The 22505-nt window shown below is 49.1% G+C and overlaps 9 protein-coding genes across 13 annotated transcripts; 5 read left to right on the top strand and 4 right to left on the bottom strand.

The window, feature by feature from the left end:
* The first annotated feature begins 450 nt into the window (after nucleotides 1-450).
* On the top strand, nucleotides 451-4116 carry FOIG_12866 (uncharacterized protein). The gene has a single exon (XM_031213818.1). It carries the CDS (start codon nucleotides 2349-2351, stop codon nucleotides 3516-3518), a length of 1170 nt encoding a protein of 389 aa, XP_031056392.1. The 5' UTR covers nucleotides 451-2348; the 3' UTR covers nucleotides 3519-4116.
* A 1851-nt stretch (nucleotides 4117-5967) lies between these two features.
* On the top strand, nucleotides 5968-11052 carry FOIG_12867 (VPS15 protein kinase). Its single transcript, XM_031213819.1, has 2 exons — nucleotides 5968-6408; nucleotides 6460-11052. The coding sequence occupies exons 1-2, from the start codon at nucleotides 6195-6197 to the stop codon at nucleotides 10821-10823; spliced, it is 4578 nt and encodes a 1525-aa protein (XP_031056393.1). The 5' UTR covers nucleotides 5968-6194; the 3' UTR covers nucleotides 10824-11052.
* Nucleotides 11053-11209: 157 nt separating this feature from the next.
* On the top strand, nucleotides 11210-12615 carry FOIG_12868 (U2 small nuclear ribonucleoprotein A'). The gene is made up of 5 exons (XM_031213820.1): nucleotides 11210-11426; nucleotides 11510-11550; nucleotides 11598-11858; nucleotides 11910-12044; nucleotides 12097-12615. The coding sequence occupies exons 1-5, from the start codon at nucleotides 11348-11350 to the stop codon at nucleotides 12310-12312; spliced, it is 732 nt and encodes a 243-aa protein (XP_031056394.1). The 5' UTR covers nucleotides 11210-11347; the 3' UTR covers nucleotides 12313-12615.
* On the bottom strand, nucleotides 12349-13785 carry FOIG_12869 (uncharacterized protein). 2 transcript variants are annotated; one of them, XM_031213822.1, is made up of 5 exons: nucleotides 13555-13785; nucleotides 13192-13305; nucleotides 13059-13144; nucleotides 12919-13009; nucleotides 12349-12867 (listed from the first exon to the last, which is right to left on the bottom strand). In XM_031213822.1, exons 2-5 carry the CDS (start codon nucleotides 13253-13255, stop codon nucleotides 12575-12577), a joined length of 534 nt encoding a protein of 177 aa, XP_031056396.1. In that variant the 5' UTR covers nucleotides 13256-13305; nucleotides 13555-13785; the 3' UTR covers nucleotides 12349-12574. The 2 variants fall into 2 exon arrangements, with proteins under 2 accessions (XP_031056396.1, XP_031056395.1); XM_031213821.1 differs by having other exon boundaries at nucleotides 13192-13568.
* Nucleotides 13742-17839, top strand: FOIG_12870 (chloride channel, other eukaryote). Of its 2 annotated transcripts, XM_031213823.1 has the most exons (5): nucleotides 13742-14190; nucleotides 14242-14257; nucleotides 14309-14590; nucleotides 14641-14708; nucleotides 14755-17839. In XM_031213823.1, exons 1-5 carry the CDS (start codon nucleotides 14011-14013, stop codon nucleotides 16705-16707), a joined length of 2499 nt encoding a protein of 832 aa, XP_031056397.1. In that variant the 5' UTR covers nucleotides 13742-14010; the 3' UTR covers nucleotides 16708-17839. The 2 variants fall into 2 exon arrangements, with proteins under 2 accessions (XP_031056397.1, XP_031056398.1); XM_031213824.1 differs by having other exon boundaries at nucleotides 14242-14590.
* FOIG_12871 (uncharacterized protein) lies at nucleotides 14693-17899 on the bottom strand (the record flags this gene model as incomplete). 2 transcript variants are annotated; one of them, XM_031213826.1, is made up of 4 exons in its annotated part: nucleotides 17600-17899; nucleotides 17366-17462; nucleotides 17281-17316; nucleotides 14693-17232 (listed from the first exon to the last, which is right to left on the bottom strand). In XM_031213826.1, exons 1-4 carry the CDS (start codon nucleotides 17767-17769, stop codon nucleotides 16900-16902), a joined length of 636 nt encoding a protein of 211 aa, XP_031056400.1. In that variant the 5' UTR covers nucleotides 17770-17899. The 2 variants fall into 2 exon arrangements, with proteins under 2 accessions (XP_031056400.1, XP_031056399.1); XM_031213825.1 differs by having other exon boundaries at nucleotides 16900-17316; nucleotides 17600-17827.
* A 72-nt stretch (nucleotides 17900-17971) lies between these two features.
* On the bottom strand, nucleotides 17972-18852 carry FOIG_12872 (transcription initiation factor TFIIA small subunit). Of its 2 annotated transcripts, XM_031213828.1 has the most exons (3): nucleotides 18690-18852; nucleotides 18481-18628; nucleotides 17972-18417 (listed from the first exon to the last, which is right to left on the bottom strand). In XM_031213828.1, exons 1-3 carry the CDS (start codon nucleotides 18734-18736, stop codon nucleotides 18265-18267), a joined length of 348 nt encoding a protein of 115 aa, XP_031056402.1. In that variant the 5' UTR covers nucleotides 18737-18852; the 3' UTR covers nucleotides 17972-18264. The 2 variants fall into 2 exon arrangements, with proteins under 2 accessions (XP_031056402.1, XP_031056401.1); XM_031213827.1 differs by having other exon boundaries at nucleotides 18009-18417; nucleotides 18481-18839.
* Nucleotides 18853-18951: 99 nt separating this feature from the next.
* FOIG_12873 (V-type H+-transporting ATPase 21kDa proteolipid subunit) lies at nucleotides 18952-21770 on the top strand. The gene is made up of 4 exons (XM_031213829.1): nucleotides 18952-19150; nucleotides 19232-19358; nucleotides 19416-19724; nucleotides 19781-21770. The coding sequence occupies exons 1-4, from the start codon at nucleotides 19093-19095 to the stop codon at nucleotides 19890-19892; spliced, it is 606 nt and encodes a 201-aa protein (XP_031056403.1). The 5' UTR covers nucleotides 18952-19092; the 3' UTR covers nucleotides 19893-21770.
* Nucleotides 20129-22465, bottom strand: FOIG_12874 (molybdopterin molybdotransferase). The gene is made up of 3 exons (XM_031213830.1): nucleotides 22062-22465; nucleotides 21930-22008; nucleotides 20129-21876 (listed from the first exon to the last, which is right to left on the bottom strand). Exons 1-3 carry the CDS (start codon nucleotides 22329-22331, stop codon nucleotides 20210-20212), a joined length of 2016 nt encoding a protein of 671 aa, XP_031056404.1. The 5' UTR covers nucleotides 22332-22465; the 3' UTR covers nucleotides 20129-20209.
* Nucleotides 22466-22505: the final 40 nt, after the last annotated feature.

Below are 22505 nucleotides of genomic sequence, written 5' to 3' on the forward strand. Positions count from 1 at the left end.
TGTTCAGTACTCAGGTTGATTGTTTTCGCGATGGTCTCTTTTAGAGTTCAGCGAGTCGGCCGTCTTCAATGCATGGCAACATGAGTATCTCAAAACATCACGGGTACAGTTGTCAGTGTATCAACAATGACACCTCATGATTACTTGCATGTTCTCCCTAACCTCTTCTCCACTGTTGGGGAGACAAGATGGAGCTCCATCTTGATCCATCCTCACCGACAAAAATAGCTAGGTAAACTTAGTATAAACTTAGAGCGTCAATTAACTCGCTACTCTTTTGACGCCCTGATTCAAGGTCAGAGGCGTTCTTGCTCCTCAAAGCCGACCTCAGCCAAGGCATTGCAAATAGCCAGGCCAGCACCGTGCCGCCGCGGCCGTGATTCCTGCCGCCCAGCCGCCGTTGTCCATCCTCCGACAATCCCTGTAGTGGAAGAATCTTTCTTTTCCCATCTCATCTGTGCCAAAATTCCCCTCTCATTGAGCCTTTGCTCTTCTTTGCTATTTAGTGCTCAAGGGTGTAGTACGAGTAGTGTGTAGTACATACATTTTGTATGTAATATGCAGTGTGCCAGAGAGTTCCTCTGAAGTACACACCTGTTGGTGGTGTAGAGGACATTCTACACGCCCCTGACCTCCTAGAGAAACACCCCGTCTTGTAGGCTCGTTCGCTCTGTTTACCCTTCTCCTCGTTCTTCCACTCTCTGCAGCGACCTTGCTTTACCTTGACCATGACCTTGAACCATGCAATTCCAATATGCATTGCATCTGCATCTGCATTTCTCTGCTGCTACTGTACTGCAATAAAATCTCTCGCCATCCCCATTCCGCCTTTTCGCTCGCATGGCATCCATACCCATACCACCCATGTTCATGCTTGTTCTGCTCCCCTCCCTCTCACACCAACCCTCTCTCCATCTTATTCTCTTTTTCGTTTATTGGGCTACGTACAGGCTTAGGTTATCACTCTGCATCTCTAATTGCCTGTCTCTCCCTTCGTCTTCTTTCTTTCTTTCTTTCTCTCTTCTACACCATCCCATTCAACCTCCTCCTCTTCTCCCACTGCAGCCAATCTCTTCTTGAATCTCGGCTCCTTGGCTCCTCTTCTGTATTCTGACCCTTCGCCTCTACCGCTTCGGGCTTTAAATCGTTCCAACTCCCGCGCCCTAAGCAGCAAACTCTCAGCCAGCTTCAGCCCTTAACCGGCCTGAGCCAAGCTCAAACTCCCCCGTCATTAGTGGACTGTGGCTTGCCCTCGCCCGTCCAGAGACCATTCAGCCAATCCGAAGAGCTTAGAAGGCCGCTGGAAGTGCAAGATCGGATAAGACTAAGACCCTAGACAGGGCTGTTCGGATCGGGTCCATACATCCTGGGAGTCGTTACTTGGGCTCTCTAAAACGCTTCAATTCCCTCCCGTCTTCCGCGCTCTCTAGCTTCCATTTCTCCCCGCCGCACTCCCACTACCCACCCGGTCACTTATTCCCTAGAGGGCCTGAGCCTCCGACCTGCCGAGTCCCTTGCCCTGTTGAGACAAGACGACACGAGACGAGACGTAAGCGATCAATTGAGGAAACGCTCACGGTGGACTTCTCACAGTTGCAAACCTTGCTTTTACCTCCATCCTCCTCTCTTCTCCGAGGCCTCAGCTGTTGGTTCTATTCTCTTCACAACCAACATTCAAACATCGCGCCAGGTTCGATCCATCTTAGTGGACCCATCAAGCGTCAGACCAGGCCTGAACCAAACCAAGTCCAACTCGAATCATTTCGTTTCAACCAACCAGCCTTGGCTCTTTAATCTTAAACACCTACAACATCCTCTATTCTCCTGTAACTTTGGGTATTTGGCTTCAAGCTCTTTGACCTTTCGCCCAATTCATACCAAGTCGCATTAACGCATTGTACACCTTTTTACCCTTTCTTGTCTAGGGAGAACCTTTGTATCATCTAACGACGCCTACGACGATTACGACCATCACGAGACAAAAGAGGACTGACACGAGTCTCACCCAAGAACCGATCCAATTTCTATGCCTCTGTCCCACCCGAGTGCTATGGTGCTTGCTTGATCAATTATTTCTCACTGATTCTATTTCATACCAACGAACTGGACTTTGATCCATCCGAGACACGAAACGCTGCCGATCACCCTACCTTTATTTGCCACCAGGTCCCGATACAACCCAAATCCCCCAACTTACCTCATTCGCCGTAATTCTGCAAACACGCAGCTCCCCAGCTCCAGCACATATTGCCATTCTTCAATCCGACAGCTAGGGAGTCGGGTGGACATCACCTGGCCCCATACCTTTAGCCAACACGGCTCCACCGCTAGAAACAGACTTCCGCGACATGGCTATGGATGCGCTCAAGAATCTTGTCAATAACGTCCCGGACTGGTTACAGCGACTTGACGACCTCAGCGGCCAGATCGACCGACGCCAGGCCGAGCTGGCCGCTGTTGCTGCCGCAGAGGGTAAAAGTGCGGAGACAAAGTCGCTTCGCAACAAAGGCTCAACCGAGTCCCTCAAGCCTAAAGATGATCCTCCAGTAGTTCACGCCGAGGTTCCAGCGAACGAGGACATCCTCGAAGATGGCGCAGGTGACAACACAGCACAGACACCAGTCAAGCCCGAGACACCCAAGGTGCATACCCCAAGCCCTGGTTCCATTCGTCAGCAACAAGAGATTATCAAAGCCGCACAAGCTAGAGCACGAGCTCAGGTCAGGAAGAAGCCCAAGTCGCCATCTATGATGTCTAACGAAGACGCCCCTGCCGCTTATCGAACACGGAGCATGATCATTGTCTATTATGATAGCTATGTTCAGAGCTTCTTTGACGATCTTGTGAGGTTTGTCTCGTCAAGTCGAAACCTGATGCGCAAAGCCAAGATGGCCGCAAGAGTTGCCCAGATCAAGAAGCTTGCGGAGCAAGACGTATCAGAGGATGGAAGCAATGATGACGCTCTCCCTTCACTACGATACATGAGCAGCAGGCGATTCGGTCCTATGTCGATATCCCGACCCGGTGCTGGCGACCAACCACCAGACGTATACGATAAGCTGGATAAGGGCCTCGAATTTGTGCAGAGTATGTGTGAGCACGGTGCTCATCAGTTCCTTCGCGATGGCGACTGCAACGACGAGATCAGTAAGGTACAGAAACGACTGACTGAGGTTCTCGAGATGGCCAAGACAGAAATGGAGCGCGTAGAGCGCGAAGAGCCTGAATTAGCAAAGGAAACAGGCGAGATGGGCAAAGTCCGGACACGGCGGCCCATAAGTATGCGCCGCGACATGACCGTTGGCCTCAAGGAAAGCAGCCCGACACCCACTAAGGAGGAGAACAAGTTGGAGCCTGCAAAGCTCGAAGCTGCCGAACCTATTATCGCAGCAGATCCCATGGCACCTATGGCTGTGGATCCAAATATCATGGAAGCCGACGAGGGTATCGATGTCGAAATGGAACTTCCCAAACTGCAATATCGATCAACCCGGGCGATGCGCAGTCGTGGACCATAGAGTGGTCGCGAGTCGTGTACCTGGGCCATCATTCTCGAAACACTATAACGAGAAGCTCAATTGTTTAAGGTACTTTGCTTTCAGCATCGCTCATGTTACTACATTGAGATCATCATTGGCGTCACGGACCGGGGAGAAGAAAGTTTCAAAAGGGGGGAAAACTCACTGGGATTTGTTTTGGTTAACTTCCATTTGCTGGAACATGGAGGACCGTCTTCCACCTTTCATTTTATATTTATCATGAAGCGTGAGCATTGCGTCCGTATGGATTGGCTTTGTATCATATATTGGTTGTTGATTGCCACTTTGGAGCTTATCTTATGTCAAAAGAAAGACCATTCATAGCGTCGGGGTTGCTGCATGCTTTAAGGATTTCAAGGGACTTGGCTGTATTTCTGATTACTCTTTTCTCGTTTCATTAGTTCTATCTACGCTTTATGGTCATGAACAATGGGAATCTTGAAAATGACGTTATACAAGTTGCAGTTCCCTCGTTTTCGCAAGGTATATTCTTAGTAAATCTTATCAAATTATTAGAGAAGTTTACAAATTTAGTAAAGCTTCTTCTAAAGGTATAACATACTGAGTTGTCAGGTCCTTTATCTTCCGTTCACCGTGCGCCTTTTCAGCTGGTAAATGGATTTTATTAAGCATCTCTTGTGGCCCTTTAAGTTAATAGGAAGCCGTTGGAGATTGGACATTCGAGCCAGGACGAACTCATGAAGGTCCCTGCTCCGGATTGGCGAAACATATTCCCAAAGGGCCCAACCTGATTTAATGAACGGATGAGAATACACTATCGAGTTGCAGGCTGATATGCCTCGTGAGGGTTCCTTAGCATCATCAGTAAGCTCATGGGTTAGCCACTGTGGCCGCAGCATTCCAATAAACGAACCTTCAACTCTACTGTGCTGTGCGGTTTACCCCGAAAGACCAAAGTAGGCCGAAAGGCCTCACTGTGATATGACAAGGGGGCTGATTTCTGGGGGTTTGTTGTCTACTTGGCAATATTGGTGCTCATGAACTCTGCCTGTGGTAGCAAGCGATCCAAGTGATGTGCAAACTCCATGCTCGCTTTTGAAGACTTGGTAATTTACTTTTAGATTTCTACTGACTGCTACAATTGATGTTGATGGAGGCGAGTATCAATCGAGGAAAAAGAGCCAAGAAGACTAATTGTTGTCAGAGAGATTCAAGACTGGGCTAACCGCCACGTTTACCTTTACAGAACCGATAAAGAGAAAGAGAGAGAAATAAATGATGCGTATACTTCGGAGTTCTTCGCTCAATTATGGGAGAGACCACACACAGTCTCAGGGTTTAATGTCAGATGAGAAGCGTCCTAGCAAAAGAGATCAACAAACATTTCGTCAGGGCACATCGTCAGTCTGGTGAAAGATGAAAAGCTCCCAATCCATATAAATAATGAGTGAGAGCCGTCATTTTATCTCTTTCGTACAAATCCAGTCGCGAAGTGCCAGGGCTAGAAGCCCGTTTCCTCTGCGTAAGTCAACAGGCACGATGGCCAATATCGGGTTGTGACCTTGCTATCACCTGGAACTTGAGTACCGTTACTATTGAAAAGAGCTGATTCACAAATCGAAGCTCCATTATTTGTAGATGTCTCTGCGCGAGAACGAGGATCAAAGTGACAAAAAGCTTGGCGAGTTGTGGGTTATAGCATCATTCAACAGTTTGTGGAACGTTCATCGGGCAAAGAAGAGCTCGAGGGCCTCTGTACGCCTCATCGTTGTAATACGCTACTAAATTCGGCTTTTAATGGAGAGATTGAGTAATCGACGATGTTTATGGAGTCCGAATGCCGTTTGAACATTGCATGAATGGTGGGAAGATCATGTTACTCACAGCCAGCGCTGAAAACAAACTGCAAAACACCCTGAAAATAAGGAACAGCAAAGCCTGATGTCCTGTAGTGAGAGCTATGGGATTATTTGACCTTGAGGTTCACAGTGACTCGGGCCGATCAGCATTGATTCATGTTGTTTGAGTAGATGGCTGTTTACTTGTTAGAAACATCCAATGGAGTTCATTACGGTCCTGCTATTCTGACATGACATCCCAATCATATTTCCAGCACTTAATAGCTTCATCTGTGAGTCGCAATTCGGTTGATTTATTTTTCCATGAATTGTGAAATCTGGTTTATGGATCGTGAATTATGTTTAGGCATGCTTGGAGCAGGATAAGCTGCTAAAGAACCGACCTACGACATGGAAATGGCTGCCTTTTACCTACCTTGGGTGTTAAGTGTGATACCAAGGAAATCCAACTGACTGATACATTACTGTGATCTAAATTCTTCATATCTTGTTTTGCCTTAAAAGGCCTTCCATGTGGTTGTGTTGGGTAGAGCCCCAGCTGGATTCACTTAGACGTGGTTTAGTGGGGCATGCTCTTCCGCGTGCACCTGCCTCCGTATGACGTCCCTCGTAGTGACAAGCTTCACTCCTGCATCAACCACGGCTTGTTACTTCCTCATACCTAGACACCTACGTTAGGTAACCTCAACATTGAATCAACATATCGTGGCTTAAGCGCTACCTACCTTATATTCCAGACGACGTACACCTGTCATTTCAATCCTCCAAAATGACGATAGCTTCGTGCGTGGCCGATCGATAGCTTTCACGATTCCCCTAGGCCCCCCACCAAATCATGGGTCAAGGGTTCTCCCTCGCGACGCCGTCTGTCGGCTCCGCAGGCATCGATATTTCGGAGCTTAGTGATGTTCACTTTGAGAAAAGTATAGGAAATGCGAGGTTCATGAAGTCTATTCGTGGGCGTCACGAGAATGGTCTAGTGCTCGTCAAGGTCCTGGTTAAGCCGTACGCCGACGTCAAGCTACAGCAATACAAGAAACAGATAATAGGTAACCTTCGGGCGTTTTGAACACCCCCAGAGATCTTCTAACCAAAATCAGAGCAGAGTAACGCGATAGACAAAATCCCCAACACCCTCGGATTCCAGCGCATTATCGAGACCGAGACCAATGGCTACCTGGTCCGCCAGTTTCTTTACAGCTCACTATACGACCGAGTCAGCACTCGACCGTTCCTCGAGGACATCGAGAAGAAATGGTTGGCCTTCCAGCTGCTTTGCGCTCTTCGCGATTGTCATGCACGCGATGTCTACCACGGCGACATCAAGGCGCAGAATGTCCTTGTGACCTCGTGGAATTGGCTATACCTCTCCGATTTCTCCTCCGCCTATAAGCCTGTGATGCTCCCCGACGACAACCCGGCCGATTTCTCTTACTTCTTCGATACGTCAGGCCTCCGAACCTGTTATGTCGCCCCCGAGCGCTTCTATGCTTCTGGAGAGGCGCCACCGAAGAAGGCGAAGATGACATGGGCAATGGACATCTTCAGTGCTGGTTGCGTTATTGCGCAATTGTTTCTTGAGTCGGACATCTTCAGCCTCGCACAGCTGTACAAGTATCGGCGTGGCGAGTACGACCCTGTGATTACACATCTGAGCACCATCGCAAACAAGGATCTCGCCGATATGATAGCCCACATGATTCAGCTTGACCCCGAGAAACGATACTCGGCAGACCAGTACCTGGAGTTCTGGAAAGGCAAAGTATTTCCACATTACTTCTACAATTTCCTGCACCAGTATATGGAGCTTATAACAGACCCTTCATCTGGCAACAGTCCCATGTCAGGCACTTCGAAAAATCTCGGAGAAGCTGATGATCGAATCGATCGTGTATTTTACGACTTTGATAAGATTTCATACTTCCTTGGTTATCAGCTTGAGAAACGTACCTCAGACGAACTTCAACCGCCTCCCAGACTGAGCCTATCGCATTTCCCAGTAAGACTCAACATACCGAATCACAACCATACCGTATCTTCCGAATTAGAGCCACCAGAAGATGATGGCACGTTGATATTCCTGACGCTGATCGTGTCTCAACTAAGAAACACTGCGCGAGCATCTTCACGAATCCGCGCATGTGACGTACTCCTTGCCTTTTCTGAGAGACTGACTGATGAAGCCAAGTTGGACAGAGTTTTGCCATATCTAATGACACTTCTTGTCCCAGATGAGACAGATCTAGTGTTGATTGCTGCCATTCGAACCATTACCCAGCTTTTGCAGCTGGTGCAGACAGTCAATGCGTTCAACTCTCATGTCCTGGTAGAGTATGTATTACCTCGCATGGAAATCGCGTTGGGGTCTAGATCAAGGGTACCCAGTCCTTTGGTCAGAGCAGCTTATGCTTCTTGTCTCGGCAGTCTTGCGACTACTGCACAGAGATTCCTCAATATGGCCTCAAGCCTTCGAGCTGATGGCTCGATGCCTATTACTGATCCTGAAGTCGAACCTGGAGCGGATGCCAAAGCAAACTTCGAGAGCGTCTTTGACAACGCTGGGCGACAGCTTTTTGAGGCTCTTGAGAGCCATTCAAAACAATTGGTAGAAGACCCGGACATTTCGGTTCGCAGAGCATTTTTGGCCTCCGTACCTGAGCTATGCCTCTTCTTTGACCATCATTCAAACGATGTCCTCCTTACTCATCTTAACACATATCTGAACGATCGAGACTGGACGTTGAAATGCGCATTTTTTGATACGATCGTCGGCATCGCAGCCTTCATCGGAAGCACGAGCTTGGAGGAGTTCATGCTCCCCTTGATGATGCAAGCCTTGACTGACCCAGAGGAGTACGTGGTACAGGCGGCTCTCCATTCGCTTGCTCAGCTCGCTGGGCTTGGTTTGTTATCGAGGCCCAAGGTTTGGGAGCTAGTTGACCTCATCAGCCGATTCACGATGCACCCAAACATCTGGATTCGCGAATCAGCGGCAGAATTCCTGTCAATGTCGGCACGGTACTTGCCACCTGCTGATATCAGATGTAACCTGATGCCTCTTGTAAAACCGTTCCTGAAAGTGGAGGTTCTCTCAGACTTTTCCGAGCTCAACATACTTGATGCTCTCAAGAGGCCATTGGCTCGAAATGTCTTTGACCAGGCTATAACCTGGGCCTCGAAGACAGAACGCGGTATCTACTGGAAGCCCCTGCAACAGCTCAAACCGTTATTGTTCGGCTCCAAAGGGTCAACATCAAGCCGTACCTCTCGGGATTTAATGCAAAGCTCCATGGGGCGAGTGGCTCGAAATGACGAAGATGAGCAATGGTTGACAAAACTCAGAAACCTGGGACTCAAGCATGAGGATGAGTTGAAGCTCGATGCCTTACGTGAGTTCATTTGGCGTCTTAGTAAAATAAAGGCGCGTGATACTTCTACATCAGATGGTACCACATCCAACGGTGTAGTATCTCTCAAATCATTGGGAGTCACTCCTCAGACGGTGTTCTTCAATGACGCGCCACTTCGAGACCCCAATGCAGTCGTGGATCTTGAACCACCAGCGGAGCCTTACACAATTGCAGATGCCCTCTTGGATGCCTCCATGACTATTGACGACTCGACTGGCGGAAAAAAGAGAGTCAACACTAACCGCCGAGTGCAAAGTGTCGGACCTCGTTCATCACGCCGTCTCCTTTCACCAACTAGCGCTGGTCGAACGCATACTAGAGCACCCTCAGCAGGGCAGGTAATGCAGACAACCGACGATGGACCCTCTCAAGGAGAGCCACCTTCTAGAAATGCAGTGCGCCATCAGGCTAGTGCCCTGAGTCTCCTTGACCGCAAGGACAAGAACAAATCGATCGCACAAACTGGCACCACCGACGCGAATGCATTTGGTGAGGTTGAAGGGCCTTTTGCTCAGACTTCAACAGACCAGCAAGCTTCCTCTGAAGGGAATGAAGGCGACACTACCGGCTCCCGGGTGTCGAAACATAGTTACGCAGGCAACGATCCAAGCATACAAAGAATGTTGGATAACATGTATGTTGATAACTTCCCTCGTGATGTTATCGAGTTTGGGCCTATGGTCACACCAATCAAGAGGAGCAAAGCAAGTCGCGCCAGTGTTCAACCTGGCGAGGAACCTTGGAAGCCTGTCGGACAACTTGTTGCAACGTTTTCCGAACATAAAAGCCCCATCAATAGGGTTTTACCATCCCCTGATCATGTTTTTTTCATCACCGGCGGCGACGATGGTACTGTGAGGGTTTGGGATACGGCTAGGCTCGAGCGAAACATTACACACCGTTCTCGTCAACTCCACAAACACGGAGATAACACACGAGTTGTCGCCCTCTGTTTCGTGGAGAACTCGCATTGTTTTGTGAGCTGTGCATCTGATGGTACCGTTCACGTGGTGAAGGTCGACACCGTATCTGCTAGTGGAGTCGTTAGGTACGGCAAATTGCGCGTTCTGCGAGAGTATCAACTACCAGATGGCGAGTTCGCGGTGTGGTGTGAACATTTCAGACAAGAATCGAACTCGATTCTTGTCATCGCTACGAATCGCTCAAGGATTCTCGGTATCGACTTGAGGACCATGAGTCTCCTATACACTCTCGAAAATCCAGTGCACCATGGAACGCCAACTTGCTTTTGCGTGGATAGGAAGCGCAACTGGCTTTGCGTTGGTACTTCTCATGGAGTTGTTGATCTCTGGGATCTGCGTTTCAAGATGAGGCTCAAGGGCTGGGGCCTACCAGGCAAAGGGTCAATCTACCGAATTTACATCCACCCTACCAAAGGCCGTGGCAAATGGGTATGCATTTCTGGCGGTACTGGACAAGGCGAGGTGACGGTTTGGGACCTAGAGAAAACCATCTGCCGAGAAATTTATAGAGCGGGAGGCAGCAAGGATGGACTCAAAGGGTATGAGCCATGGGACGTGGACGAAGACAAGCGAGAAGGCATGCTTGGACGATATGCTACTAACATCGAACCCAACGAAATCGCCAACGCCGATCGTGGAGTTCGTGCCATGGTTGTCGGAACCGCGACTGCAGAAGACTCGAGAGACGTGAGACACGCCTTTATCGTCACTGGCGGATCAGATAAGAGACTTCGCTTCTGGGATCTGTCCCGGATGGAGAGCTCGTTCATCTACAGTGGACTGTCCCCAGATCTACCCAAACCGACTTACACGACCTCGCACCCAACAACGGCGCTGACGTTGAACACGGAGCGTTTTCCTAGACAGGCTCCAACGGCCCCAAATGCTGGTTCTGGATCAAGAGCCAAGTCATCGACTGCCCGACCACCTCGGTCGACAGTTATATCCCTTCAACAACAACAGTTGCTGCAGTCTCACGTGGATTCTATTTTAGATGTGGCGTTGTTGGAGTTCCCATATATTATGAGCGTTTCAGTGGATAGGATGGGTGTTGTCTTTGTGTTTCAGTAAAGCCGGGATACAGCTGGTGACGCGATGCAGTTTATAAAGACATCAAGAGCAATCACCTTTTAGTTTGCTGGCAGCTTGTTTCTGGATAGAACAACTAAGCAGGAATTACATTATCATCAACTGCTAAGCTTACGGACATTGGAGTTTGTCCTATCAATTGCAGTGTGCGGAATAGTAAGAACTTCTGAAAAGGTACTTAATATACGTGAACTCTTTCGAATATCCCGAACCACTCCCTATTCTCTGATTGACTGGTATATGTTGTAAAACTTACCTACAGTACTGAGTTGCTGGTCCCTGAATCTGAGTCTATGGTGGCTGGGGCATGCGCGCCACTCTAAGCTCAAGCCACACGCGACACCAAAATTTCCCCCACGCCTCGTCAAGTCGCAGCCTTGCCTTGCCATAAGTCAACACTACCGACATTCGCACGCCCTTCCAAACAGTCTCCAAACTCGATCATACAGTGAACCAAATCCAAGCAACTTCATTTCTGAACCCGAGGTAACGGCCCCAAATCCAAGATGCGGCTCACCGCCGACCTCATCCGGGATTCCCTATCCTACCTCAACCCGCTCAAGGAGCGAGAGCTTGATCTTCGAGGTGCGTTTTGAAAAGAGCAGATGCTACATTTTTGATCTCTAGAGAGCGCAGAGTTGATACAATCGTCTTTGCGGCGTGAACAGGCCACCGAATTCCCGCGATTGAGAACTTGGGTGTCGCTGGCGTAAGTTCCAAATTCTCTGCCTTGTTGCTCTGTTGCTAACAGCTTAGCCTCACGATGCCATCGACTTCACAGATAATGACATTCAAGTACTGGGAAACTTTCCCTTGTCGCCTCGCATAACGACCCTTCTCCTCGCACGAAACCGCGTCTCAAGCATTCAGCCCTCTCTGGCTAAGGCCATTCCAAACCTTGCCAACCTGGTGTTATCGTCGAACAACCTGACAGAGCTTGCGGATTTGGATGCGCTGGCATCATTTCCCCGCTTGACGCACTTGGTACTGTCGGATAACCCCGTTTCCAAGAAGGAGGTCAGTTTGAGACGTGTCGACTGGTGCAGCAATTACTGATGCAAGATGCAGAACTATCGATACTGGGTGCTATGGAAGTGTCCTTCCGTGCGGTTTCTTGACTTCGAAAAGGTCAAGGAGTCCGAGCGGGAGAAGGCTCGCGAGCTCTTCGGAACTGAAGAAGAGCCAACTGCTCTGGCTTCAAAGGTACGAACAGCGCCAATAATAAAACAGTTGCACGACGCTAACAACGACACAGATCCAGGGTATCAAGACCACAACCTTCAACACCTCGACTGACGGCTCGGACGCGCCCTCCAAGCTTTCCCGAATAAAGCTGACGGACGCCGAGAAGAAGCGACTACAGGAGCGTATCAAGAAGGCTACCAGCCTACAGGAGATTATCGCGCTGGAGAAGGAGCTGAACGAGGGGCGTCTGCCTTCTGGTATTCACGGAGATGCCATGGAGGAATAAATCTTTACATCTATGATGGCTATGTACCACTTGTTTTGGGGGTTGCAGAAAAAATACTATGTTTATTTCGCTCTCGCATTATGGCTATCACCCCATACTAAGAAATGGAAGTTGATGCTAAATATCAAGATTGTAATTTGTTTTGTGATGTACATGATGATAGACCACTTTTGCCCTCGTTTCCTAATTCAGCGGACTAACGGTCAACCCTGAAAACGCCTCTTTTTACCATAAGCCGCCTAGCAAGTGAGCAATACTACAACTAGCCAGTCATTGCTACATCTCCATCTCGATTCGCACCAGAAGCCTGTCTGAACTCCAACTCCAGCTGCGAGTTCGGGTCATCCTGTCTATCATGATGAGCCATGGAGTTGCCGTTCACAAGAGGCTTGCCAGCGCCGTTTGCCAGGGGAAATTCAAGCTTCTGATTGGTATTGTCACCTTGGAGACGTGCCTGCGTGGCCTTGGCCTTGGCCTTGATGTTCTTGTAGGGAACAGTCTTTGGTACCACGTCTTCAAGAAACTCGAGGTTGTCATGGTGTGCAACAGCGCTTGCTATTGAAGTTAGAAAGGGCTGTTGAGTCAAGGATGAGGGAGCTAACTCACCGACATCCTTGTATTGGATGTTTCGACGAGGTTTGCGGTCTAGCTTGGCTTGGGTATGTGACTCTTCTGCAAGATGCTGAACAAACATTTCCTGTGTCGCATGAGTATGACGATGGTGAGAATGGATAGCGAATACATACGGCAGCGAGAGTAATCACGAAAGCTGCATTGTTAGAGCACAGACCGATATCTGGGTCTTGTGCGATGATCTTTTTAACTCTAGAGACTATCACCATGTTAGATTGGGACTGAAGAGCATGGTCAATAGCTTACGAGGGAGCTGATTCTGGCCTGTAGGCTCCTTTCGAGGAGGAATAGCAGTGGTGTTATAAGGCATGGCGGTAGTAGAGACGAAGTCGCTGGAAAATGTGAAAGGGTTGAGTGAGTCTGTGTGAGTTAGAAGGAGCTAAAAGGATGTATCAATGCGTGAGGCGGATGGCTTTGTATCCGCGAGGGACGAAGGTCAAAGTTGAGTACAAGGGTAAGAAAGTCGTAGGAGTAGCCAGAGAATACAAGGCAGAATACAAGGGAGAAAACGAAAGTAAATAAACACCAAAATGTAGTACGCAGTGAATCCAAAGTTGAAAATGGCACTTGAATTGCACGACCATCTTGAACAGGAAATGTGAGCCGTACCTTGACTACAAGCGAATTCTCCAAGAATTGTATCAGGGGCTGCGATACGTTTGAGAGTTGGGAGTCGAGGATGAAGGGAATATGAGGGATATGCTTATTTAAGAGAATATTAAAGGTTTTATATCGCTATCAATGGCTGATAAGTCGAGTTGGATGTGAATTACTGTTCTTGTGAAGTCAAGATACACGAAGAATGGCATTAACTGAAGTCTGAGACGCGATGCTGCAACCACTAAACGCGATACTGTGGCTGAACCCAAAGCCACATATCAGCTGTCAGCATCCCTGTTGGTCATCACGACACTCGCCATATAACAACGTTTACGAAATAGCCTTTACCAAAGAAACAGCTCTCATTTTGGCCTCGTTGGCATTTTTAATCAGTCAATCCAATCATCCCGACTTGCGCGACTTCAAAGATAGCGGTTGAGCGACAATGGTCGCCTTGCCTGAACCATGAACGTGCGACAATCATCCTTCAGCTTGGCACCTCCTGGACCTGGACTTGAAAGACGTCCTTCGGTGGTATCGCGTTTATCCTCCGTCTTTTCGAATGCAGATCAAGAAGCAGGGAGTGCAGCACGGACAGGGGCTGGACTTATCGAGGAGGAGATTGCCGAGATTAAGAGATATGAAGTATGTTGTAGGACACTGGATATCCGGCTCTATGCTAACTAGCTGGACCAGGACTTTACAACAATAGGTATGCGACTCGATCGACTACAATACGGACTTCGACACTGATATACGGTAGACTGGGTGCAAGATGCGGCGCGAGAACAAGCTAAGCGTAAGGCGCGAAGAAAGCAAGCGGCCGGCCTCTACGATAAAGGACAACCCGGCTGGCGATATCAGCTGTGGAGGAGTTATGATGCAGCGCAAGCCTGGATCGTGGTAACAATCATTGGTATTGCTATTGGCTTGAATGCAGCGCTACTCAATATCATTACAGAATGGCTCTCCGACGTCAAGATGGGCTACTGCGAGACAGGCTTCTATTTGAATGAGAACTTTTGCTGCTGGGGAGAAGAGAATGGTATGTGGAGTCCAGGGTTTGGTGACATGAATGATGCTGAAATCAGACAGGCTGCGATCAGTGGCACAGATGGACTGGCTTCGAACCCCTGAACTATTTTATCTATTTTGTCTTTGCAGTAAGTGCCAAGTCTTCCTTCGCACTTGTGCATCCTAACGACATAGACTCTATTTGCTTGTGTTGCGGGCACCTTGGTCAAGTCTTTTGCACCATATGCTGCCGGTTCAGGTATTTCTGAGATCAAGTGCATCATTGCCGGGTTCGTTATGAAAGGCTTTCTTGGATGGTGGACTTTGATCATCAAATCAGTATGTCTCCCTCTGGCTATCGCCTCTGGCTTGTCGGTTGGAAAGGAAGGCCCAAGTGTACACTACGCCGTGTGTACGGGAAATGTGATCTCTCGGCTCTTCGACAAATACAAACGCAACGCTTCTAAGACTAGGGAGTTCCTGAGCGCCTCGGCAGCTGCCGGTGTCGCTGTCGCCTTTGGCAGTCCTATCGGCGGTGTGCTTTTCTCTCTTGAGGAAATGTCGAACCAGTTTCCTCTCAAGACATTGTGGCGAAGCTATTTCTGTGCCCTTGTCGCGACAGCTGTTCTCGCCGCTATGAATCCTTTTCGAACGGGGCAACTGGTCATGTTCCAGGTTGAGTATAAGAATGACTGGCACTTCTTCGAGCTGCTGTTCTACGTCTTGATTGGTATTTTCGGAGGTCTCTACGGAGCCTTTGTGATTAAGTGGAATCTGCGGGTTCAGTCATTCAGAAAGAAGTACTTGAAAGAGTATGCAGTTCTCGAAGCGACTTTACTGGCAGCGGGAACTGCTATTATTGCCTACCCCAACGCCTTCTTGAGGATTGACATGACAGAGAGTATGGAGATTCTCTTCTCGGAGTGCGGACGTGGAGAATCGTACCACGGTCTCTGCGAGCCTGACAAGAGATGGTGGAACATAATTTCACTGTTCCTGGCGACCTTCCTAAGGCTTTTCCTCGTTATACTATCCTATGGATGCAAGGTTCCCGCTGGTATCTTCGTTCCTTCAATGGCGATTGGAGCATCGTTCGGAAGAACAATCGGAATTCTTGTTCAAGCTATTCACGAAGCCAATCCCACCAGCGTCTTCTTTTCCGCATGCAAGCCTGACGAGCCTTGCATCACACCAGGGACATATGCCCTGCTAGGGGCCGCTGCGGCACTCAGTGGCATCATGCACATCACCATATCCGTGGTGGTCATCATGTTTGAGCTCACAGGTGCTCTGAACTACATTCTGCCCACCATGATCGTCGTTGGAGTCACCAAAGCTGTCAGCGAATTATTTGGCAAGGGAGGCATTGCAGATAGAATGATATGGTTTAGCGGAATGCCGTTCCTTGACAGTAAAGAGGAGCACAATTTCGGGGTTCCTGTGTCGGCTGTCATGAGAACTTCCGTTGTCTCGATGCCCGCTCATGGACTTACCTTGGGCGAAGTCCAGAGCCTCCTTGCTGATGATCGGTATCAAGGCTTCCCTGTGGTGGAAGACAAACACACCAAGGTGCTTGTTGGTTATATTGGCAGTACGGAGTTGCGATATGCCATTGATAAGATGAGTCGAACCTCACCATTATCAGAGACTGCAAAATGCACATTTGCACCGTCGTCGGCGAATCTGTCAAGTACATCGCTTAACAACATCCATGGCGACTCATCACACTCTTCAACTCTCGACTTTAGCCGATATGTTGATGCAACACCCGTCACAGCTCACCCGAGACTACCCCTCGAGACTGTCATGGAGTTGTTTCAAAAGATCGGACCTCGAGTTATATTGATTGAATATCATGGCAAGCTCACTGGTCTCGTAACCGTCAAAGACTGCCTGAAATACCAATTCAAGGTCGAAGCCGCCGAGAACCCCAAGGATGATCATCGTATCGAAGAGGGGCAAGAGCAACTTTGGGCCCTTTTCCAAAGAGCCGGTAACTGGTTCTCTGGCCGAGTCTCAAGATACTCAGGAGGCCGGATTCGCTTGACAAGCACTTCTGGTGGTGAGCGGCCACTGGGGAGAGGGCAAATATTGAACGGCGACGAGGAGGTGCTCGATGAAGGTGTTGAGCTGGAGAGTCGGCGGTAATTGTATGAACATGTTGATTGTTACCTTTTATTATCTGTTACTATAGAAACGTGCATGATACGCTGGTGTTCGGGATTGAATCTATTTTTTATTTTTTTTTCAACTTATGCTAAATGTCTCAATTCTATCAAAGATCCAACAGCAGGTCTCTCTTGGCATCCTGCACCACGACTGTGTGACTAGCCAGCCTGTCTATCGTGTTCTCTCATCCGACTCTCTGCCCAAATCAATAACATCCTCGTCGTCATCCCGCTGTGCTCCATCATCTTCAGTCGGCAAAGGAACATAACTCGGCCCTTCAGCAGCGGCCGCGGCACCAGCATCTTTGGTCTCATCCTTCCGTCCCACGATGACATTGCCTGCGACAAGAAGCGCAGCACCAGCCCACCACAGAGGAGGAAGAACTTCTGAGAAGATCAAGGCGCCTAGGACAGCGGTAACCATGAAGTTCGTGGATGTGTTCATGATGGAGACTTGAGTTGTGGATGTACCACGGGCAAGAGCCTGAGTAAACAGCGTCCACATCTGAAGCATATAAGTGAGTGATCGGAGGTTCGACTGGAAGTCACTTACAACGCCATTGAATGTTAAATTAAGGACAAAGAATATCTAGAAGGTTTAGTTGCGAGTCAAGTAAGAACAGAAGAGATCAACTTACGCCGCGAACGAGATATTCGACTATATGCTCATGAGCGGACAAGCCGATCAGTTTCGCAATGCTGTCGGATAGGTTGGTGGTGAGTTGTGTAGTTGTCCTGAGTTAATTAGTATACCTTTTATCTTTCAAGCTACCTCTTGCCAACCCGAAGCCTCCGTAGCGCAATTTGTATCATATACTTGGAATAGACTCTGCATAATCGTCACTGTAAGAGAAAAATGTCCTTGCACTTACAACTTTGCAAAAACTCCATTGAAAGCAGCGCAAGCACCACTGGCAACCGCAAAGAACATCCATTGCGACCGCAGGCTCCAATTACTCGGTGACGGCATCTCGGAGGATGGTTGTTTCTTTAAAGGTGAAGAAGAAAGTCCAGCGTCTGGCTTCTGACGTTTACGGAGCATGGTCGTCGGAGTCTTCGGAGTTCTTAGGTTGGTGAGAATGAAGGGCCCCTGATGATGATGATGGATTGACTTGGCGCCCTTGTTAGAGGCCGAGAAGTGGTCCTTTAGTGGGGGACCGCCTGTCTTAGGCAGAGTCGCCCCTGGTCAGAGACGTTTTAAGAAACCAGCCTCACCACCAGAATCCGGGGAAGTGAATTCATATGCGTCATGTTACTGTTGTTTCGCTTTTCAATAACGTAGAGTCCAAATAAAGCAATATAATATCATTCTTGACTAAACTTCTGTTGATTGTGCATAAGATCAAGTCTAGCTCCCTAGCACTGAATCTAGTGCTTAACTTCTTGCCCACGATAAATCAATGTCCTGTAACTGTAAAGAGCCAGGTTCCAAACGCCGCCCAATGCTGGAAAAGCAGAATTTCAGTAGTTTCCCAATTTATGAAAGTTGCAGATCCCTTTCTTCGTATTCGATCGTGCGCATTCGTGAGTCGTTGACTTATTGTCCTTCGCCAGGCTTCTTGGCGTTGCAGCTGACAATCTTGACCTTGTTCGCCGTGACGGATTGACTCCCATTGTCCATTTTAAAGGTTACGTTCTTGATCAAAAAGGTCCAGACTTCGTCGCAGAATCGGTAGGTGTCAAGGCTTCCCTGTAGGAGAGGTGGTTAGTTGTGGTCGAAATACGTGCGCCGAGCTCGGAGGTATTCGCCCACCTTGAATTGAAGTCTAGCTTTAACGTTCTTCTGAAGAGCCTCAGTGATGGCCTGATCGAAATTGCTCAGGATCTTCATGGCAAGCTGAGGGTTGATGCGCTCGTCGCTGATGAGATCATCGAGGGTATCTGTCAAAGCGAGACCAATGCTGCAGTGAACCATGTTAGTCAGGCTGTCGCATAGCAGCGCATAGCAATATGGCGCAGTACCTGCTTCGACGGTACAGCTCATAGAAAGATTGCGCTCCGGTAGCCATGATTTCGGTTTTGAAGTTCGGGCGCGAGAAGAGTCGCTCGTTAAATTCCTATTTTCGGGTTTGGGTGGTTGATAGTTTGTCAAGGGCAAGGTTGATGAGATGCATCTGCCTCGAGGGATGTACAAAGCGGGAATGACTAAGCGCGCCACAAGCCACCAGTCAGCCTCGCATCATGTGACGTCGGTCCCAGTTATTCCAGTTGCCTGCGTGCTGGACACGCATCGCAGCTTCAAGGTACCTTGAAACAGGAGCTCTCCTTCAAGCTCAGAATAAGCCACCTTCATCCGACCCGACGCTCACCATCGCCAACACATCAACCCCTGGATCGTCGAGATAACAATTCGAATACCGTCGCAATGAGTCTATACTATGGAGTGGGCGGCATTGGGTCGTTCTTGACCATCGTTGGAGCTTGTACGCGAAACCCGTTCCCTATAGGCGTTGATACTTGGAGGCTCCATTGTGATTTTTACTGACTATGATGCTGTCGTATAGACATGCTCTTCACCGGAAGTGGCGAGTCCTTCGATATCGGCGGTTTTCTCGAATCAGTTTCGCCTTATACATGGGCGACGCTAGGAATCGCGCTTTGTATCGGTCTCTCTGTTGTCGGCGCTGCATGGTGCGTAAACCCTCGGCCAACAATCCTTATATCACAGCTCTGACGCATTGTTTCCAGGGGCATCTTCATTACCGGCTCGTCGATTCTCGGAGGTGGTGTTAAGGCCCCTCGCATCCGAACCAAGAACTTGATTTCCATTATCTTCTGTGAAGTTGTCGCCATTTACGGCGTCATCATGGCTATCGTCTTCTCGCAAAAAGTCGAGAACGTCTCTGGAGCCGAGCTCTATTCCGCCAACTCCTACTACACTGGATATGCCCTCTTCTGGTCTGGTATTACCGTCGGCATGTGCAACCTTGTCTGCGGTGTTGCCGTTGGAATCAACGGTAGCGGTGCTGCTCTGGCCGATGCTGCCGATCCTTCACTGTACGTCATATATCTAAAATCATCATAACTTAGACCAACTACTTACACGTCTCTAGCTTCGTCAAGATTCTTGTCATCGAGATTTTCAGCTCAGTGCTTGGCTTGTTCGGTCTGATCATTGGTCTTCTAGTCTCTAGCAAGGCCCCTGCCTTCGGCGAGAAGAAATAAGTCCGTCCCCTATCCATTACCTTAGACATCATGAAGTCCAACGGGTTTACCGGCGACATCACCTTGTGTGTTCAAAAGAGACGGAGCGCGTGCATGCATTGCGCCAATAATATTTGGTCAGGCGTTTGGAAGATTGGCTTGGGAGGACGTATTTTGGCTGTACCTGTACCAGTACCAGTACCAGTATCATATGGAGGTGGAAGTGTACATCACGATGAGATTTGAATTATATGTTACTCAAGATTAGTTTTTTTTTTTATGCAGGGGTGTGCATTGTATATTTGGCTGCAGCTCATTACTGGGACTTGGACCGACTTCTAAGCAGCTTGCACAGCGCTCAATAGCAAAACCTCAACCTTTGACCCCTTCTCCAGTTTTCCTTTTCCACTGGGCAAAATGACCAAAGCGTTGGCTGACCTCAAGCTTCCAACCTTGGAGCTGCGTTGTCCTCCAGTACTTGTAGCTGAGAGAAGCCCATCCTTTCCAACCGTGACCACAGCTCGATGATACTCGGGTCTAGGGTCTAAGGGGAAATCGTGCGAGATGACAGCAGGTACCCTTGGGAGGCCCTTAGTCGAGGCGCCAGACAGCTTGTGCAGCGAAGGGAGCACAAACAAATGGAAAGTAACCAGAGCCGACGCTGGGTTGCCAGGAAGTGAGAAGATGGTCTTGGTAACACGTTGGCCCGAATTATCCTTGACAGGAACTGTGGCAAAGGTGGTTGGTTTTCCAGGCTTCATAGCAACACGCCCGAAATGAATTGTGCCGCCAAGAGAACGCTCAATCGTTGGCTTAAGAAGATCGAGCTCGCCCATGGAGACACCACCAGTGGTGATGAGGAGATCTGCACGTCTGAGCCCGTCACGGAGCGTCTCCTCCAAAGTGCCTGGCTTGTCACTGGCAATACCGAGATCGACAACTTCATAGCCCCATTCTCTCGCTGCGGACATGAGAGTAATTCGGTTGGTGTCGCGGACTTCGCCAAGTTTCAGATCACCCGGGCGGTTGTACTCGACGATCTCATCGCCGGTGGATAGCACGGCTACCACAGGGCGACGGTAAACCTTTGCCTCTGACACTCCTACAGAAGCGAGAAGACCAATCTCACCGCCCACTCCGCTGATAGTCTCTCCTTTGTTGAGAATGACAGTGCCTTGTTGGACATCACTGCCAACTTCGCGGATGTTCTCGCCCTCCTTCACCCCATCGACCTGAATTTCAACTTCCTTCTCCTCTTTACCATCCTCTGACATTGTTTTGAGGATAGTGTCCTCGACCATAACAACAGTCGTGGCACCAGGAGGCAGAGGGGCTCCTGTGGTGATTCTAGCCAGCTCTCCCTCGTTCAGAGCCCCGATCTCACCAGGTGAAGCATGAGAGATGGCTGTTACCGGGAAGACGCCCTTCAGCTGGCCATCCTTAGGGGCCACAACTGCGTAGCCATCCACGATACTGGCGCGGAAGGCCGGAACATTCTCCCTGGCCTTGACATCCTCGGCCAAAACTGAGTTGATAATGGACTGATTAACTGGTGCTGAGTTAACCTCAGGTTCAGGGGTATGCTCTTCGATCAATGACAGGGCTTCTTCGACTGGCAGCATGGGGTAGGGCGATTCTCGGTATCTACGAGAAGGGCCAAGCGCAGGATCATTTGAGAGAGTAGTGCCGGGCTTTGTATGTCTCACGAGATTTCCATGCCCGTGACCGTGACCATGACCATGACCATGGCCGTGGTGATGATGACCGCATCCACCAGCAGCTGTAGAATGAGTCTCTCCACCTGTGAGGCCTGCTTCAGCTTCCAGTTTTCTTATTCCACCAGAGTGAATTGCTCTGGAATTGCCACCTGCAGCCTGGATACAGGCATGGGGTAGTGTCTTAACGATGGCCTGGAGGTTCTCCTTTGCGCCTTTAGGTGAGCCAGGTAAGGTCACAATGATGGACGAGTTGCGGACTCCTGCTGCTGGACGTGACATCATTGCAACTATCGATCTTGTTAGGACTATCTGATACGATATTGGAAGCGATATCACTTACAGGGTGTGACTGTGAGAGACGCTGCTAACATGCCATGAACGAGGCCTGGGGCTTGCTTATGAAGTAAGGGAGTGACTGCCTAGATACTATTAGTCCTCAATGGTTCATAAAAGGCCTCTATAGAATGCTTACCTCTGGGGTAGAGTCTCCGGTAGCAAAACCAGTTCCGCCAGTAGTCACAACGAGGTTGACACTATCAGGACTGTCGGTCCAGGTAGTTATCTGTCGTTGGATAGCGAGCACATCATCCGAGACAATCTTTGTATCGTGAATTTCCCACTTCCCATCACCTTCATCTTTCAGTACCTGGGTGAGTATAGGCCCTGAAGCATCAGCAGAAGCGTCTTTGGCTGCTGTCGTCGAGACGATAAGAAGCGCCGCCTTCAAGGGACCGGAAGCCATGGTTTTTACGCGAAATGAGTAACAATTTCCGAAGAACTCCGTCTCATAGAATAACAATATCAGTACCGGTGTATAGTTATCAAAAGATACAGCTTCCTGCAGGGAGAAATGAGCATATATAATAATTTGAGTTCATCAACTGATGACGGCGGGGAAGCTCCCTCGTCTACGGCC

The sequence above is a fragment of the Fusarium odoratissimum genome (genome assembly GCF_000260195.1).
Source record: "Fusarium odoratissimum NRRL 54006 unplaced genomic scaffold supercont1.29, whole genome shotgun sequence".
NCBI classification, from domain to species: domain Eukaryota; kingdom Fungi; phylum Ascomycota; class Sordariomycetes; order Hypocreales; family Nectriaceae; genus Fusarium; species Fusarium odoratissimum.

Bases quoted from the DNA above. Each gene is read 5' to 3' on its own strand.
- FOIG_12873 (XM_031213829.1), top strand. From the start codon at position 19,093: ATGAGTCTATACTATGGAGTGGGCGGCATTGGGTCGTTCTTGACCATC. The intron at 19,151-19,231 runs GTACGCGAAACC...GCTGTCGTATAG, and splicing joins CTTGACCATCGTTGGAGCTT to ACATGCTCTTCACCGGAAGT. The intron at 19,359-19,415 runs GTGCGTAAACCC...CATTGTTTCCAG, and splicing joins TCTGTTGTCGGCGCTGCATG to GGGCATCTTCATTACCGGCT.
- FOIG_12868 (XM_031213820.1), top strand. From the start codon at position 11,348: ATGCGGCTCACCGCCGACCTCATCCGGGATTCCCTATCCTACCTCAAC. The intron at 11,427-11,509 runs GTGCGTTTTGAA...CGGCGTGAACAG, and splicing joins GCGAGAGCTTGATCTTCGAG to GCCACCGAATTCCCGCGATT. The intron at 11,859-11,909 runs GTCAGTTTGAGA...TGCAAGATGCAG, and splicing joins ACCCCGTTTCCAAGAAGGAG to AACTATCGATACTGGGTGCT.
- FOIG_12866 (XM_031213818.1), top strand. From the start codon at position 2,349: ATGGCTATGGATGCGCTCAAGAATCTTGTCAATAACGTCCCGGACTGG.
- FOIG_12874 (XM_031213830.1), bottom strand. From the start codon at position 22,331: ATGGCTTCCGGTCCCTTGAAGGCGGCGCTTCTTATCGTCTCGACGACA. The intron at 22,009-22,061 runs GTAAGCATTCTA...AATAGTATCTAG, and splicing joins CCGGAGACTCTACCCCAGAG to GCAGTCACTCCCTTACTTCA. The intron at 21,877-21,929 runs GTAAGTGATATC...CAAGATCGATAG, and splicing joins GTCTCTCACAGTCACACCCT to TTGCAATGATGTCACGTCCA.
- FOIG_12867 (XM_031213819.1), top strand. From the start codon at position 6,195: ATGGGTCAAGGGTTCTCCCTCGCGACGCCGTCTGTCGGCTCCGCAGGC. The intron at 6,409-6,459 runs GTAACCTTCGGG...AACCAAAATCAG, and splicing joins ATACAAGAAACAGATAATAG to AGCAGAGTAACGCGATAGAC.
- FOIG_12869 (XM_031213822.1), bottom strand. From the start codon at position 13,255: ATGCCTTATAACACCACTGCTATTCCTCCTCGAAAGGAGCCTACAGGC. The intron at 13,145-13,191 runs GTAAGCTATTGA...ACATGGTGATAG, and splicing joins AGGCCAGAATCAGCTCCCTC to TCTCTAGAGTTAAAAAGATC. The intron at 13,010-13,058 runs GTATGTATTCGC...CATGCGACACAG, and splicing joins TCGTGATTACTCTCGCTGCC to GAAATGTTTGTTCAGCATCT.
- FOIG_12870 (XM_031213823.1), top strand. From the start codon at position 14,011: ATGAACGTGCGACAATCATCCTTCAGCTTGGCACCTCCTGGACCTGGA. The intron at 14,591-14,640 runs GTATGTGGAGTC...GAAATCAGACAG, and splicing joins CTGCTGGGGAGAAGAGAATG to GCTGCGATCAGTGGCACAGA. The intron at 14,709-14,754 runs GTAAGTGCCAAG...CTAACGACATAG, and splicing joins TTATCTATTTTGTCTTTGCA to ACTCTATTTGCTTGTGTTGC.
- FOIG_12872 (XM_031213827.1), bottom strand. From the start codon at position 18,711: ATGAGCTGTACCGTCGAAGCAGGTACTGCGCCATATTGCTATGCGCTG. The intron at 18,418-18,480 runs GTGGGCGAATAC...CCTCTCCTACAG, and splicing joins AAGCTAGACTTCAATTCAAG to GGAAGCCTTGACACCTACCG.